General features: G+C 53.9%; 1 protein-coding gene across 4 annotated transcripts in view; it reads left to right on the top strand.

The window, feature by feature from the left end:
* Nucleotides 1-3,664: 3,664 nt before the first annotated feature.
* PPARGC1B (PPARG coactivator 1 beta) overlaps nucleotides 3,665-14,761 on the top strand; it is a 106,596-nt gene continuing 95,499 nt past the window's right edge. For 3 of the 4 annotated variants that reach the window (XR_012377568.1, XM_025867260.2, XM_025867259.2), the window contains exon 1: nucleotides 3,665-3,792. Coding sequence is in view for 3 of the 4 variants with exons in the window: in XM_025867260.2 (XP_025723045.1) it covers nucleotides 3,715-3,792 (78 nt within the window). In the remaining variant the exon portion in view is untranslated. The remainder of the gene's footprint in view (nucleotides 3,793-14,761) is intronic. The other variant, XM_073890876.1, reaches the window with a different exon arrangement.

Here is a 14,761-nt window from a genome sequence, read left to right as displayed (position 1 = left end):
GCACCTAGAGCAGTGGCTGGTACATAGTAGGTGCTCATTAAATAGCGGTTGAATGATGGGTAGTTTCTTGCAGGTGAGTCATCTAGGGGAGCCTCTTAAATGCGGATTCCTGGGTCCACGGCAGACCTACTGAATTGTAATCTCTGGTAACAAAGCCCAGGTGACTGTCATGCCCTCCAGAATTTGAGATATGGTTATAGCATCTGAATAAAGCATTCTTCTATTATCAGAAGAAAGAAAAGGCTGATGTTTTTAATTTTGAGCATTTGTCACTAGTGACTATAGTATTCAAGTGAAAAATGTTCATTTTGCTGGAGCTGTTTCCGTGGAGCCTGGAGGAGTCTGGGCTTTGCCTCGTGTATGTGCAAGGCAAACTTTCACTAATCTTGGGAGAGGCAGGGCCAATAAAAAGGCAGAGCAGATAGGAGTGAGCCACATGAAGTCCAAGTTTGGCATTATTATTGCCCTTCACTTGGAAGTCATAAAATAAGAAATGTGCCACCGTTCCAGCTTCCTGGGAGGGGTTAGCTGGTGTGGGGTTTTTCTCAATTCCTTTCAAGGGTCTGTGGCTTGGACCAGATACAGGCTTGGGTTCAAATCTCAGCTGTGTCCCTAACTGTGTGGTCTTGGGCCGATCACTTCAATCCCCTGTAAGCTTTAGTTTCCTCCATTGGAAACTGGACATGAGAATGCGGACTCCTCAGGGCTGTTGGAAACAATCTGAGGTGACACACTCAGGTATCTGGCACCTGGGCAGTGTGGAAAAGCTCGATTTGGGCTGATACCTATAAACTGCATCATATTTGGGCTGGCGGGTTCAGGAGAGGTTCATTTAGCTCAGCTCTTTTGTTTTAAAGGGACACAGCCTTTAAAACAGCTTCTTTTGTTTAAAGGAAACAGCCTGACAGAGGGCAAGCGAACTGCACAAGATCACACCTAGCACCTGGGGTTTCTGGAGGGCTTCTATTTTCTTTTTCTTTTTTCTTTTTTAAGATTTAAAAAAATTTTTTTATTTATTTGACAGAGACACAGAGACACAGAGAGGGAACACAAGCAGAGGGAGTGGGAGAGGGAGAAGCAGGCTCCCCACTGAGCAGGGAGCCTGACGCAGGGCTTGATCCCAGAACCCTGGATCATGACCTGAGCTAAAGACAGACGCTTAATTGAGCCACCCAGGCGTCCCTCTACACCAGAGTTTTAAAGGCAAAAGCTGCTCTGGGCAACCGCTGTTGAGGCCTTCCCTGGGAGGCCCTGTCTGGTACTGCAGCTCTGCAAGGCCAAGGCCTGAGATGGCTGGCGTTGCGGACTCTCCTGGTCTGGCCTCTCAGCTACAAGGGGCTCAACACCAGTCCCTGGCCATGCTGGATCTGGCAGGGACATCTCGGGAAACTGTCCCGCAGGGCTCTGACAGGGGTCCATGGGCAGCAGCAGCAAAGCCCTTCATGCTAATGATGATGACCTTGGTGATGGTGATGCTGAGGGGGGAGGAACCCTCCTATTGGCCAGGTGCAGGGCCCAGCCATTTGTTTTATGTGCACAGATTTTTGCCACCCCCACAAGAACCCTACGGGGAGGAAACTGTGGCCCGGAGAGCTTAAGTAAATGACACCTTGGGCACATTGCTAGTGAGCACCAAGATTCAAATCCAGATCTACTGGACTCCAAGGCAGCCAGCAGCCCCTGGAAGAAAGGAAAGTAACACTGGCCTTCAAGGGACATGCATGTTATTCTCATTTTTACAGATGAGGGAACAGAGGACCAGAGTTTAGCTATTTTTCCCAGGAGGTCAGGCACTGTGCCAAGCACTTTGCATATATTACCTCTTCAATCATCCTGACATCCCTATGAAGTAAGTAATTCTATGATCCCCACTGATGCAGATGAGGAAATCGAGGCCTGAAACTAGATGACTTGCAAGGGTTCAAAACTGGGCAGTCTGACCAGGGGGCCCATGCTCTTGACTTCTTGAGTTGCCCAATGGGGAGACAAGATATAGCAGGGCTGGACCAGGCAGGACCCAGGACTCCTGACTCCCAGGCTAGTGCTCCAAGGCTAGATGTAGGCTGTCTGTTGGGATTCATTGTTCCTTAAAAGCGCGCTGGCCTAAAGCCCAAAGAGTGAAATCACGCCCTGCGGTTCTGGGAACCTCAGACTGGAGAAGACGGAAGCTCTTGCTCAGGAGTTCAAGTCTGAGCAGGTGGACGGAGGGCTCTCCCTGCTTCCTCATCTGGGGAGGGAGCCCACGCAGGGTGGGCCGGGTGGGGCAGCCCTCCCCAGTCCAGGGGAGGGGGGCTAGAGAGCAGGAGGCAGGCGTGCCCAATGAAACGCGCCTAAATCTTCCCGCGTTTATGCCTTTATTCAGGCGGTGCCCTCATCTACTGCCTGGCAAACAAACAGCAGGGCATGATGGTGAGAGTTCAAGGTTGCATTCAGGAAGCCTGAGTTCTGGTTCTGGCACCAATGACTCTGGGCGTTTTTTTTTTATCTGTTCAACGTGTGGTGGTGGTGGTGGGTGGGTGGGGGGAATCCAAATCCTCCGGGGTTTATGGTTAGCACATTATTTATTAGGCACCTACTATGTGCCAGGCACTGGAGACACAGTAAATGCAAAAGCAGATTCAGTCCCTGCTTTCATGGGTCTTAGAGTCTAGTTAGGAGAGACATGAAGAGCAAATCTTCACTAGAACAAATGTAAAAAGGCAGTTGTGACCAGTGTTCTAAGGAAAAGGCTTGTAGAGCTAAGGGAACCCATGACAGTGGGGGTGGGGGGAGAAGGAATGGGTTGACAGAGTGGCAGTGGGGAAGGATGCGCTGAAGATGCCGTTACTAGGTGAATGGCCACAGGGCGGGAGACAGCACTGTGTGTGTGGAAGCCCCTTGTGAGATGGTTCATCGAAGGAACTGGGAGGCCAGGGGGCCTGGAGAAGCCTGCACGGGCCTGGCCACCTCAAGGCATTGTGAGCCATGGTAAGGGAAGTCATTGAAGTTTACTGGGGGGGGGGGGGGGAAGGGGAGTGAAGGAAAACTTGAGGGAGACGGTCAAACTTAACAGAATATGGGCCAATGCGTCCTTTTTTTCAAAAGAGAAAAATGCCACCCCCTCTTCGAGCCTTCCCTGATTTCTCCACCTTTGACCTATGGTATTCCTCCCTCTATGGCCTTGCAGCTCAGGTAGAGAAACTCGAAACTCTGGGGCAGTCAGACCTGAGCTTTGTCTTCCTGCTATTGAAATGCACTGTGTGTTCCTGCTATTGACATGCACCGTGACTTCACGCGAAGTCCTCTGCCTTCTCGGGCCTCAGTTTCCCCAGCTGTGCAGAAGCAGGTTGTCTCAAAGGACCCGCCCAGCGCTAACGCAACGTGATTCGCTCTGGCAGGAGCAGGGGGCTGCCCGCATTGCTGCGCAGGCATCGGGCTGCTGGCTGGGGCATCGTCACCCGGCTGCGGGCGCTTTCCTCCCGGCCAGGGGCTGCGGGCGAGGACCGCGGAGCCAGACGTGGCGCAGGAAAGTGGGGGCGCGACCCCCGGCTGGCGCTGGCACCGCGCGGCCCCGCCCCCGCAGCCGGCGGCCCTGCGGCAGCCCGGGCCTGAGCTCCGCCCTCCGCCTCCCGCCGGCCTCGCTCCCTCCTCCCGCCTCCCTCGCTTGCTCGCTCGTTCCCTCCCCCCGGCCGGCTCGGCGCTGACTCCGCCGCACGCTGCAGCCGCGGCTGGAAGATGGCGGGGAACGACTGCGGCGCGCTGCTGGACGAAGAGCTCTCCTCCTTCTTCCTCAACTATCTCGCCGACACGCAGGTACGGCCAGCAGGGGCCGCAGGCCCGGGGCCAAGGTTGCTGAGCTGCGGGGGCTGCGGCCGCACCCGCGGAGGCCGGGGGGCAGCGGTGGGCGCATTGGGGGGAACTGGGGTTCCCGGCTGCAGAGCCCCCCTTCCATGCGCCCTGCGATGCTCTCTGTTACGAAGGCAGGGAGCCGAAGGCTCCCCCCCGCGCAAGCCGGAGCGTGGGGGGCGCTACGGCCGCCGGGGAGGGTCTAGCTTCGGTCGCTTGGAGTCCGCTCCCCCCGCCGGCAGAGGTGGGGGGTACCGCGTTTCCTTGGGGAGGTGGAGCCGCGCCAAGGTGTGGGGGACCCTCAGGCTGGTCCTGGGTGCCGGAGGCGCGCCCTCAGACTCCCGGCACTTGCTGCCGTACTTTCACGTGGACTTGTGGCCCCGGCTCAGGCGCCTGCCCCCGTCCCCGGAGTGCCCTGGTCCTCCGGTCTCCCGTGCCCCGCGTGCTGCTGCTGGCCCCCCGCGGCTCCCCGTCGGCGCCCGCAGCGCGGAGTTTCCTGCTAGTTGCCGGCTAAGGGCTTAGGGGGCTGCGGGGCACGTGGACATGCCGGCGGAGATAGCACCTTTCTGGTTTCGCTACCGGCGGAGCCCCCCGGGAGAAAACCACTGCAGGATGGGGGTGGAAAGACTGTCTGGGGACGCCTGGGTCCCCCTGCAGCGCGCGGCCCCGGTGCGCGCTCGGCGATGCTGGGGGAAGGGAACGCGAGGCGGCGTCCCGGGCTCTGGCTGAGCCTGGGAGCCCCACCGGCGACACGCGCGTGACAGGAGAGGGTGCTCTGGTGTGCCGGGGCGGCGGGGGATGGTGGTGCGAGGGAGCTGGTGACTTGGAGATGGGGTGGGGGGCTGCTGTTGGGACAAACCGCCACCGAAAATCCCTGCACTAGGCGTGCGCGCCCCCCACCCTTCCTTGGTTTTCCCCACCCGATGCCTGTTGCAAGCGTAAAGTTTGGCCCCATAGTTAGGGCTTTTTCTCTGGGCGCCTGGCTGCGGGTAGCCGGGAGGCTGGAGATGCGGCGGAGGCGAGAAGGAGACCCCGGATGCGGGCGCACGGCTGGGCGCGGAGAGGGGCCGCCGGGCGGAACCGGGCGCGGCTCGCGAGGGCTGGTTTGGTACCTGGAGTCGGAGCGCCGGTGCCGGCTCGTTTTGCATAACACTGGAAGGGAGGGGGAAGGCGGAGGGGGGCGGGCGGTGGGAGGAGAGAGAGGGAAACTTTGCTTCTTGTTATAATCTGCCTGTCTTTGGGCGGCAGCAGCTGTCATGAGACCGGGTGGGCGGGGAGAGGCTTGCAAGCCGACTCCTAGCCGTGAGACGCGACTTGGAGGGGACGCAGCAAGCCGAGACGTTCAGCTCCCGGCGGCGACTCCCGGCTGGCGGCTGGGACGGCGCGGCGCGGCGGGGTGTCGTGGAGAAGAAGCCCGCCACGCGCCGGAGAGGGCCGGCCCTCGCTCGCTGCAGACATCCATGCGTCAGGGAGCCTCGGGGCCTCGTGGTCGGTGGCGGGCGTGCTGGGGTGGTTTCGGGGCGGGGGCCTAAGGGGTGGTGGCGTGTGATCTCGCATTCTTCGGGCCGGGGGGGGGGGGGTAGTGTGTGATGAGCGGTCTGCGCGCGCGGGTGTGTGTGTTTGTGTGCACACGCCGCGCGCGCCAGGCGCGTACCTTTACCTCTGACGAAACTGCAGTGGAGCTCCCGCGGCGGTCACCGGGCGCCGTCGCCGGCCCCGCGCCCACGTCTGCTCCGATGGCAGATCCCAGCCCCAGCACCACCACCGCCCCGCTCCCCCCCCCCCCGCTTCCCCCTGCTTCCCCCCGCCCCCCGGCCCCGGCCGGCAGCCTGGGGCTAGAGGGACTGGGTGCGGGTGGGACCGAGTTTGCCCCCGGGAAAGTTCTGTCCTCAGCCCTCGCACTTGTCTGGGGGGGTGCCTCCAAACCTCTCGACTGAGACTTGGGTGAAGGAGGCCTGAAATAGCCGGAGACTCGTTCAGGGACCCCTAGCAAGAACTGTCTGTTCTGGACAGTGGTTTTAACTCCATCTTTGGTGTTCTTTGGCTCACCAATAATTAATTGTCCTTTTAGCCGCCCAGCAGGCTTACCCTGCAGAGATATTTCACCCAAGGAAACTAGAAAATTGGGTAATCAGGTGTCAGCAGAAGCAGTGCAGTGAAAGTTAATCTGGGACGTTTGCTTTTTTTATTTAACCACGTGACAGGCTGAGGCTCCTCTGGTGATCTTTGCCGGCCCAACTTGGGAAATGTAATTGATAGGGGAGCTTTGCCGCCACCCCTAGAAGGTTCATAGAGCCCAGCCGGAAGAGGACCTGGGCGGGCTATCGCGTGCCTCCTCATTTTACAGTTGGGGATAGAGGTTGCGAGGGGTGAGCGACTTGTACAGGACCACGCAGCCAGCGGGTGACAGAGCCACCCAGGGCTCCTGACTCCAGGTCCTGTGTGTTACCTCGAAATAGCACTGGACTTGGAGTCAGAAGGCCTGAGTGGAGTCGCCTTCCCCACTCTCTGGCTGGGTGACCCCAGAGCAAGCCATTTTAACTCTCCGAGCCTCCTTTCCTCCATCTGTCAAATGGGGCTGGTGTTGCAGGCAAGAGAAGAGGAGGTCGAGGTGGTGGGGGTGAGCACTGCTTGCGTGTGAGATGTCTGGTTGTTCCTGCGAGTCCCTCTCCTCCTCCAGCCCCTCCCGGACCCTCCCCTTCATCTCTCCCCATGGAAGGGATGGGCAGAGTGAATAAAAAGGTAATTTATTGTCTTTATCTGAAAGACTTGTCTTTGGTGGCTAATCCAGAGTCAGATAGAGGGAAGACTTCTGTTTAGGAGACTTAACTTTTACCCATTCAGGCCAAAGTTCAGAAAATCTGCGGACCAAGGATTGTGAAAGTTTCTTGGGCAGGTTTGGGGCATGTATCCCAGAGGACTTTGGGTTGGCTTCACCTTTGCCCAGCCTGTGCCCCTTGCCTCCACTGCCCTCACCCACCATTCCTGCATGGCCTTCTCCAGCAGGCCTTCCTTTCCCCGCTTGCCCTGCTTTCTGACTCTTCTGGTTTTCTTAGCCTGTGTTATACAACCAGGCACTTTTTGTGTGTGAGTCCTGTGGCCCAGTAGGATTCTGGAACTAGAGTTGTGCCTTTGATCTCTTTGTGCCCCCATGGCACCTGCCACCATGCCGAGTTCCTTTCCTCAGTCCTTGGCATGTGAATTTCAGACAGGGGAAGCTCCCAGGCTGGCCCCTGAGACAGCTGGGCAGTGACTATGGGTAGAGAGGAATGCAGAAAGCTACAGCTGTGGGGCCATGACTTTGGCTCCAAAGACCACACAGTAAGCCCACACTAAATACGGGTTGTCTGAAGTCACTTGGGACATCAATCATAGATGCCCCAAATGTCAGAGTTGGCAGCAACTTTATAAATCATGTGGTCCAATCTCTTATCATTGAAAAATATTTAATAGGTAGAATTGTTAGAAAATACTGGCAAGCATAAAGAAAAATTGAAAATATGTAATCTTACCCAAGGGTAACCACTATTCATTTTTATATATATTTCCAGACTTTTTTTCCCCTACCAATTCCTATGGATTATATCGGTTGCACAAAAATGGAGTCTTTGATCATATATTCATTGTAACTTGGAATCATACTGTTGTAATTTGCTTTTTTTCTCCTCCAAACAATATGCTGTGATTGTTTTACCACATCAATAAATATTCTACTTCATGTCTTCATATCTGAATGGTTATATAGTATTTTATTGAGGGTTGAACCACAATGTATTTGACCAGCCCTTTGTTGTTAGTCACTTAATTTGTTTATAATTTTTGTTGTTGTTCTTGTAAGCCTCGCTGAAAAATGAATGTCTCTGCATATGTCTTCTTTCCTTCATTTGAATTCCTAGAAGTGAAATTACTCTGTCAAAGGAAGTATGCAGGCGTTTGGTAAACACATTTCTGGATTGCCTTCTAGAAGGATTGTGCTAATTTACACACTTACCAGCATTGTGTGGGAATGCCTGGTTCCCCATAGCCAAATAACTCTTGGTATTTTAATTGTTTCTCATTTTTACCAGTTTGTTCATCAATAAATTCTTTTACCCTTTTGTTTTAATGTGCATTTCTTTGATCACTTGTGATGCCTCCCCCCCCCCCCCCCCCCCTGATTATGGACCATTTTTGGTTGTTCTGTGAAATGTCGTGTTTGTGAATTTGGCCCATTTCTCAATGGGTGTCCTGTTCCCCCATTGTTCTAAAACTGGATCTGAGTACTCAGAAGGCGCCCCATCACTCAGAGACTCGGGCACATGGCTTGAACATCTAGTGTTCAGTTCCTGGGTCTGCAGTACGGCTGCTCCCACAGCCCCTGAAGCCCGGGCTCGCTTCTTTTCCAAGCCAACGTGACAGGCCTGTGGAGGGGCAGGTTGAAGTGCAGCCTTGGCTGGGTGCCTTTGCCCACCCTTCACTTGTGTGAGAACAGGGGGAGTAACTTCTTCACCTGGGCCCAGAAGGGGACAGGTTTGCTGGCTTCGTTCACCACAGGCGGGAGCTCTGCTTTCACTGGGGCTCCCTGGCTGGTACGAATGATCAGGATGCCTGTGGAACCGGGAGAGGCAATGGCCCGGCAACGGGGCCCTAGGGGCTCATATTTCCCCTTCACCTTGGGGCTCTCCTCTCCCCAGCTGGTGCAGGCCAGCCAGAAGCTCCACCATTGCCAGGGGATGAGTCACCCTTTTCCCTCTCTCTCTGGAATAATAGAAGGAATACTGGTTTGAGTCAGAAGCAGCCTTGCAAATGGGGGCTTGGGCTTAGAAGTGAGGTCATAACATGAGCATTGCAGTGTTAACAGCTAGCTCCTCCTGCATCGTCCACGACATTTACTTGAGCATCCTTTTGATGCCGTGCACACTGCCAAGCCTTCTTTTTGCATTGTTGCATTTTATCCTTGTAAAGATTCTACAAAGTGTAGGTCCCAGTGTTATTACCATTTTACAGAGGAGGATTTTACAGTTTCAGAGAACTCACTAGCTTGCTGAAGATAATCTACCTACTACACTGCCTTGGAGTGAGTAGAAGAGTCAGGGTCAGAAGCGAGGTTCTCAGACCACAGGGCTCCAAGCTCATAAGGCAGGGACTAGTCTTTTATTTCTGTTTGTCGAATTTCTAGTACCTTGAGCAAATGAAGGCACATTGCATAGAGAGAAGACAACTCATAAGGCCCTCTGCTTCTCTAGGCCTCAGTTTCTCAGTCTCTGAAATGGGGATCATAGGCCTTAACTCTCAGGGTTGAGACTTAAGTAACGCACTTAAAATGAGTAGCAGCCTGCTGCTGAGGAAACTTGAAATTCTCTTTGAAAGCACTTTAGAAGGGCAGGATTAAGTAAAATGCAAACTCCCCTTCATGCAGTCTTTTTTATGCAAAAAAGGGAAGCATAATTCCATGCTATCTTTTTTATGTAAAAACGGGAAGCATAATTCTTATTATGTGAAGGTGAAGGAAACCCAGATAAAGTCATTTGGAAGAGAATGAGCCGGGCCATTTCCTATTTCTCTTCCAAGGTACTCAAGTGACACTGATGCAGAATCAATCGGATTGGATTGCCCTTTCAGTTCCTCTCCCCCTCTTCTGGTCTAGGTCTTTGTCCTTTCACGACTGTGGGGATCCTGCAGTTACTAGAGTGTGTGTCTGGTGTCACTCCCTTGCTCACACATCACCCATGGCTCCCCAGTACTTTTACATTAGAACCTGAAGTTTAACCCTGCTGTTTAAGGGCCTTCAGGTCCTTGAAGTCGGGAGAGTTGGGCCCTTGACTATCCTGATTTGTCTGCTTTCCCTTTGGGATGTGTCCACCCCAGGGATGTCATGAATATTCTTCCTGGAAGTGTGGGCTCCTCCTGCTGTTACCTGTCTCCTCTATAACTGTTCCTCCCATTTCCATCACTCATCTTTCCAGACCCAGCTGCCATGCCAGTGTTGTGGTGCCGCCTTCTCCCTGCCCTGCAGGCACAGCTGCTCTGTCCCTGGGAGGTCCCCTGCACTCATTTTGAAGGCAGCCTATCTAGGTTTGCCGTTTGCTGGCTGTGAGACCTTTGGTGGGTCACATAACCTCTCTGCCCTTCCATTATTTAAAACTTGTGAGAAGTCAACAAAAACCAAATGGCAAGTGGATTTAAAGTGCCTAACACAGTGCGTGCCATGTAATAAGCACCAAATAATAGATATTTTGCCTAAAAGAGGTCCTATGAAGTTTAATCATTTAGGAAATCACTCCAGATTGTCAGGCTCCACGAGGGCAAGGGTTATTGTCTGTTTTTGTCCTCCGTTTTCCCCCACAGTGACTAGACAAGTGCCTGGGACTCGGCCATTCTAAATCCTCACGGAGTGAATGAGTATGCTCCACCCTGAGCCTCTTCAGGGCCAACACTCCTCCTCCTCTTGTTACCTGTAGCGCCTGTGTTCCTGAGAAGGGACAGACGGATAAATGCTTGTGGAATGGGCCCCCCCATCTCCACCCCCACCATTTAAAGGCAGTCATAGCCCACCTGCACTTCAAGCTCAACCCCCATCCCCACACCTGTCCTCTAGGGAGAGCCTTTTACACCAAGTGTTCTGCCTCTGCCCCTCACGTGGACGGTGCTGCTTACTGTCTCCCTGGGGTCTGTGTGCTTTCCCCCTACCGCCAGGTTGACAGCTCTGGGAGGGCAAGAAATAGAATTTTTATCCTGAGCTAGCTTTGTGGTTACCCATTAAGTAGATGATTTTTTGAGCAGAAGAATGTTTTATATGATTAGGTGTCAGGTTCACTGAAGAAGAGTTTGTATGTATTTTAAACATTTTACCATGGCAGATGTCCAACACATAGAGAAGCAGCTGGTCGATGGCCGAATGGTGTAGCGAACCCCCATGCTCCCATCACCAGGCTTCAGCCATTTTGGATGCGTGGCCACTCTTGTTCATCCACCCACACACCACATCATGTCATCTGTGACTATTTCAGTGTGTATTTGTGAAGAGACTTTTTAGTACCAGCACATGGTTTCTCCCGATAACTGGGAGGTTGGTTCTGTTGTCCCCATTTTCTAAGTGCACAGGGATTAGGTTCATCACGTAGGGTCTTGCAGCTAACCTGGGACGTTGGCCCCTGAGCTGCTCCCTCTCCTGTCTCTCTTGGGAGGCTGGTTGGGGAGGATCCCCTCTCCCCCTGCCTTTTCCAGAAGAGAGTCACTGAGGCACAGACGGAGAAGCCACCAAGCTGGAGGCGGCTCAGGTGCCTGACTCTCAGACCCTTTCTTTCTGAGAGTCTTTCTGGTGTGTGGGGGGGTAAATCTCTGCTTTGGGGGACGGGTAGGTGGATAGTCCTCAGACGCTGTTGCCCAGGTGGCTGGGCTTTGTGGGGGCCGTGGGGCCCTGGGGTGTGTTCCACCACCACCACTGGGCAGGCCGCATTTGCTTCCTGCTCGCACAGTTCCTGAACCCCAAAGGCCCCCCTACTCCCCTTGCAGCTAACGGTGGGTTTCTTCCTTAGTTGCTTTCATTGGGATTACCCATTGAGTGATTCAGGGGCCGTGGGGTCAGAAGCCTGGGCTCATAGGGCCTAGAGGAGGCATCTGACCTGAAGCACACAGCTGGGCTGGGCACAGGGTCTGTGTAGGCCCATGATGGCAGCTAGACCCCTGGGCTCCCTATCCTGCCCTTTTCTTTTTAAAAAATTCCCCCGCCCTGCCTGCTCTTCAGGGCAGAGACTGATTTGCTGCCCAGGGGTAGGGTAGGAGACCAGAGAGACTTTTATAAATGGGAGGGTAAAGTCATTGATTAATTATCCCCAAAGGCCTGTAATTACTGCTCGGTCTTTTAGGTAAGAAAACAAACATTTGCTCTAATTATTTGTTTAGGTGGCTGAGAGGGCTTTGAGCCCTGGGGTTGGGCGCTGCTTGAGGCCGCCCTGTGGCCTTGGCACAAGGCTTCTTTGTGTTTGGGGTGTCTCTCCTGGGAAATGGGACTCATAGTAGCACAGAGTTTAGAGGGTTTTAGGGCTTGTTGAGATGATGCCTGTAAAGTGCTTAGGAATGTTCAGTCAGTAGGGGCATTGTTAGTAAGAAAACAGACAAATACCTTGTAGAGCCTGCCATTTATCTTCCCACTCAGCTCTAGGTCCTTGACCCTGTTGAGGCCCTGAAGTTTCTCTGTCAGAGTATTATGTTTTCTCTCCCCCTGTACTTCTGGGGGAGCTGAAGAGGAATCCCATCCAGCCTTAACAAGGACTGCAATACTGACTTTTTTAGAAAACCAAATCCAGTTAGATGCTACTTGAAGAGAGAAGAAATATCAGATAGTGATTAAGAGCTCTCACCTTTGGAGTTTAACTGCCAAGGGTTTAAATCCAGGGGCCTACCACTTACTAGCTGTGTGACCTTGAACAAGTGTCTTAACCTCTGACCCCAGTTGGAGACGCAAGCTCTTGGGCATGGCATTCAGGGCCTCACATATAATATTGGGGATAAGAACGGTGTGCTCTTCGGATAGCTAGAACAGAGGATAGATGATGCTTGGAGCATTGCCTGACCTAGAGTGAGCACTCAGTAAATAGAAGCTGCTAGGATGATGACAATGACGAGGGTGTAAACTCAAATGTAAGACTGAGCTTTCAGGGAGTTGGGCATGCCTTACAGACCATCTGACTCAATGCTCTTACCTTGAAGTGAGGAAACAGGCTGGGAGCAGACCAGGATTAGCTTCAGATCACCTAGCAGAGGCAGGACAGGACTCCCAGCCCCTGTCTGCATGGGCAGGACTGGCTCTGGATGGCAGACACTCGGCTGTCTGGGACCCACTGTCTGGGAGCTCAGCCGGGTGAGCCCTGCTCATCAGATTGATGCTCCCCAGCAGCTCTGCAGCCGTGTTTTCCCTGTGCTTGCCTGGCAGAACACAGCCATTTAGCAGAGGGAGAGCGAGGAAACGTTAGAAACCAGGCCCTGAACAGTTGCGGCAGCCGGCCCACGAGTGGCTCCCTGAGGTTGCCATGGCAAACAGCCTTGGCAACGTGGCTGCTGGAGTCTTTATTTCTGGTCCCAACCTCCTCGCGAGAAGTGTGGTGTGGTACCCAGGACACCGGGGAGGGCCCTGTCTTGGCTCTTCGACACCGAGGATGACCGGGTCTCCATGCTGCTAGCGATCCCGGGCTACAGCAGCCGCCACTGAAAACATTTGCAGGCCCACCCTGCACAACCTGCTGAGGTGAGCTCCTGGGGATGGCATTCGAAGCCTCAAATGCCTGTCCATCCGTCAGTCTATTCCTCAACTGGTGGGAGACCACGCAACACTGTAACTTCTGCTGCAGGGACAGACCAGTATCATAATCTTAACATGGGTCTGGCACTAGGGGTTCCCAGTCTGGCCTCAAGTTACTTGGTCAGGCCCTGTGCTAAGTTATTCACATAAATTAATCACAGTCACATGTAATCTCTGAGGAACCCCATGAGGTAGTCCCCCCCCCCACTTCTCTCCATTTTGCAGTTGAGTAGGTTGAGGCTGACTCCGAAGTTCGTGGTGCTGGCGCCACTCTGTGGTTCCTTCCCTGTACCAGGCGGCCACTAGGACTCCTACCATGAGGTATATCTGTCCCCTCTCCTCAGGCCTGGCTGCATCCTTCCAGACCCAGCACGAGCGCCGCCTGTTCTCGTTCCCCGCTCTCTTGCAGGTGGGCCCTTTTCTGCTCTGTGACCCCACAGTCTGTTAGAGACCTCTCGTGCCCCCCCCCCCCCGCCCGGTGTACTCTGTCCGCTTGCTGAGCTTATACCCACCCTCCAACCACCCCAAACAAAACAGACAGGGAAGCTGACCGAAGGGGAGAGCTTTGACCATCCTCGTCAGGATTTGGCACTTGGCAGGCAGTGAGGAGTCCTCGAAGGTTTTCGTTAATATTGTCATTAATTACAGTAATCGTAGAAAACAGCTCACGTTTGATGACCGCTTGGTACATGCCAGGTACTAGGCTGCGCCCTTTAGGTGCATTATCTTGTTGAATCCTCAGGTTGAATCTATCTGGTGAGGTTGGAACTACGACAAACCAAAAATCAGTGACTTGCTCCACATCCCTCAGGAAGATAGTGGTGAGGCTGGGACTTGAACTTAGGTCTGCCTGGCTTCAGAGCGCTCGGTCTTAACCACTGCAGTGTGGCCAGTCTGGCTGCACACAGAGAAGGGACTGGGATGGGGGGTGGGGATGGGTGACATCTGCACTTGGCCTCAGCTGCGGAGCTGGGTGGTGGCGAGTGGGAAGTGGGAGAGAAGGCACAGAGTGCAGGGGGCTCTGTGGCACCCCTACAGTTGAGGTAGGGGTGTGGAAGAGGAGTTGGGGGAGGATTTGTGGGAGGCGTAGACATCACTTGTTCAGGGCTCGCTGTGTGCCAGGTTTGTCCCCACCCCTGGCCTTCCCCAGCGCCTTATTAAATGCAGAACTCTGGTCCCAGCTTGTGATAACCTTTGTGTATGGGTTTATTCTTTACTGTTCTCTCTTCTACCCACTCAGGACCGGAGATCCCTAAGGAAAGGGACCTCATCCAGCTGCTTCACCATCAGATCCCCCAGTGTCTTAACGGTTACAGGTACACTGTAGCCCCCAGGAAATACTTGTCGACTGACTGTCTGAATGAACAAATGCTGTGTGATCTTTCAGGAAGTTCACCAACCGTTGGCTTGGCCCCAGAGGCCTTTTCTCTGCTTGGAACTGTGCGAGGACATGTGGGTGAGGGGAGTTGGGGGGAGGGTTGTATCAGTCCCCACAAGGGGCCTACTGCCCTTGTCTCCAAGATAAGCCTTGCACACAAGGAAATCAAAGACAAACATTTTTTGGAGCCTCCAGAACCCCCTATCAGAACACGCCTCCTGTGGACAGGTCTTTGTAGAATGGAACTACTGTTAGGAATCCAGTCTGTTACAGGGCAT

Source organism: Callorhinus ursinus, unplaced genomic scaffold (genome assembly GCF_003265705.2).
Source record: "Callorhinus ursinus isolate GAN/ISIS: 27379988/994484 unplaced genomic scaffold, GSC_fseal_2.0 scaffold3, whole genome shotgun sequence".
Classification (NCBI taxonomy): Eukaryota; Metazoa; Chordata; class Mammalia; order Carnivora; family Otariidae; genus Callorhinus; species Callorhinus ursinus.
This window is presented reverse-complemented; position numbering and strand designations above follow the sequence as displayed.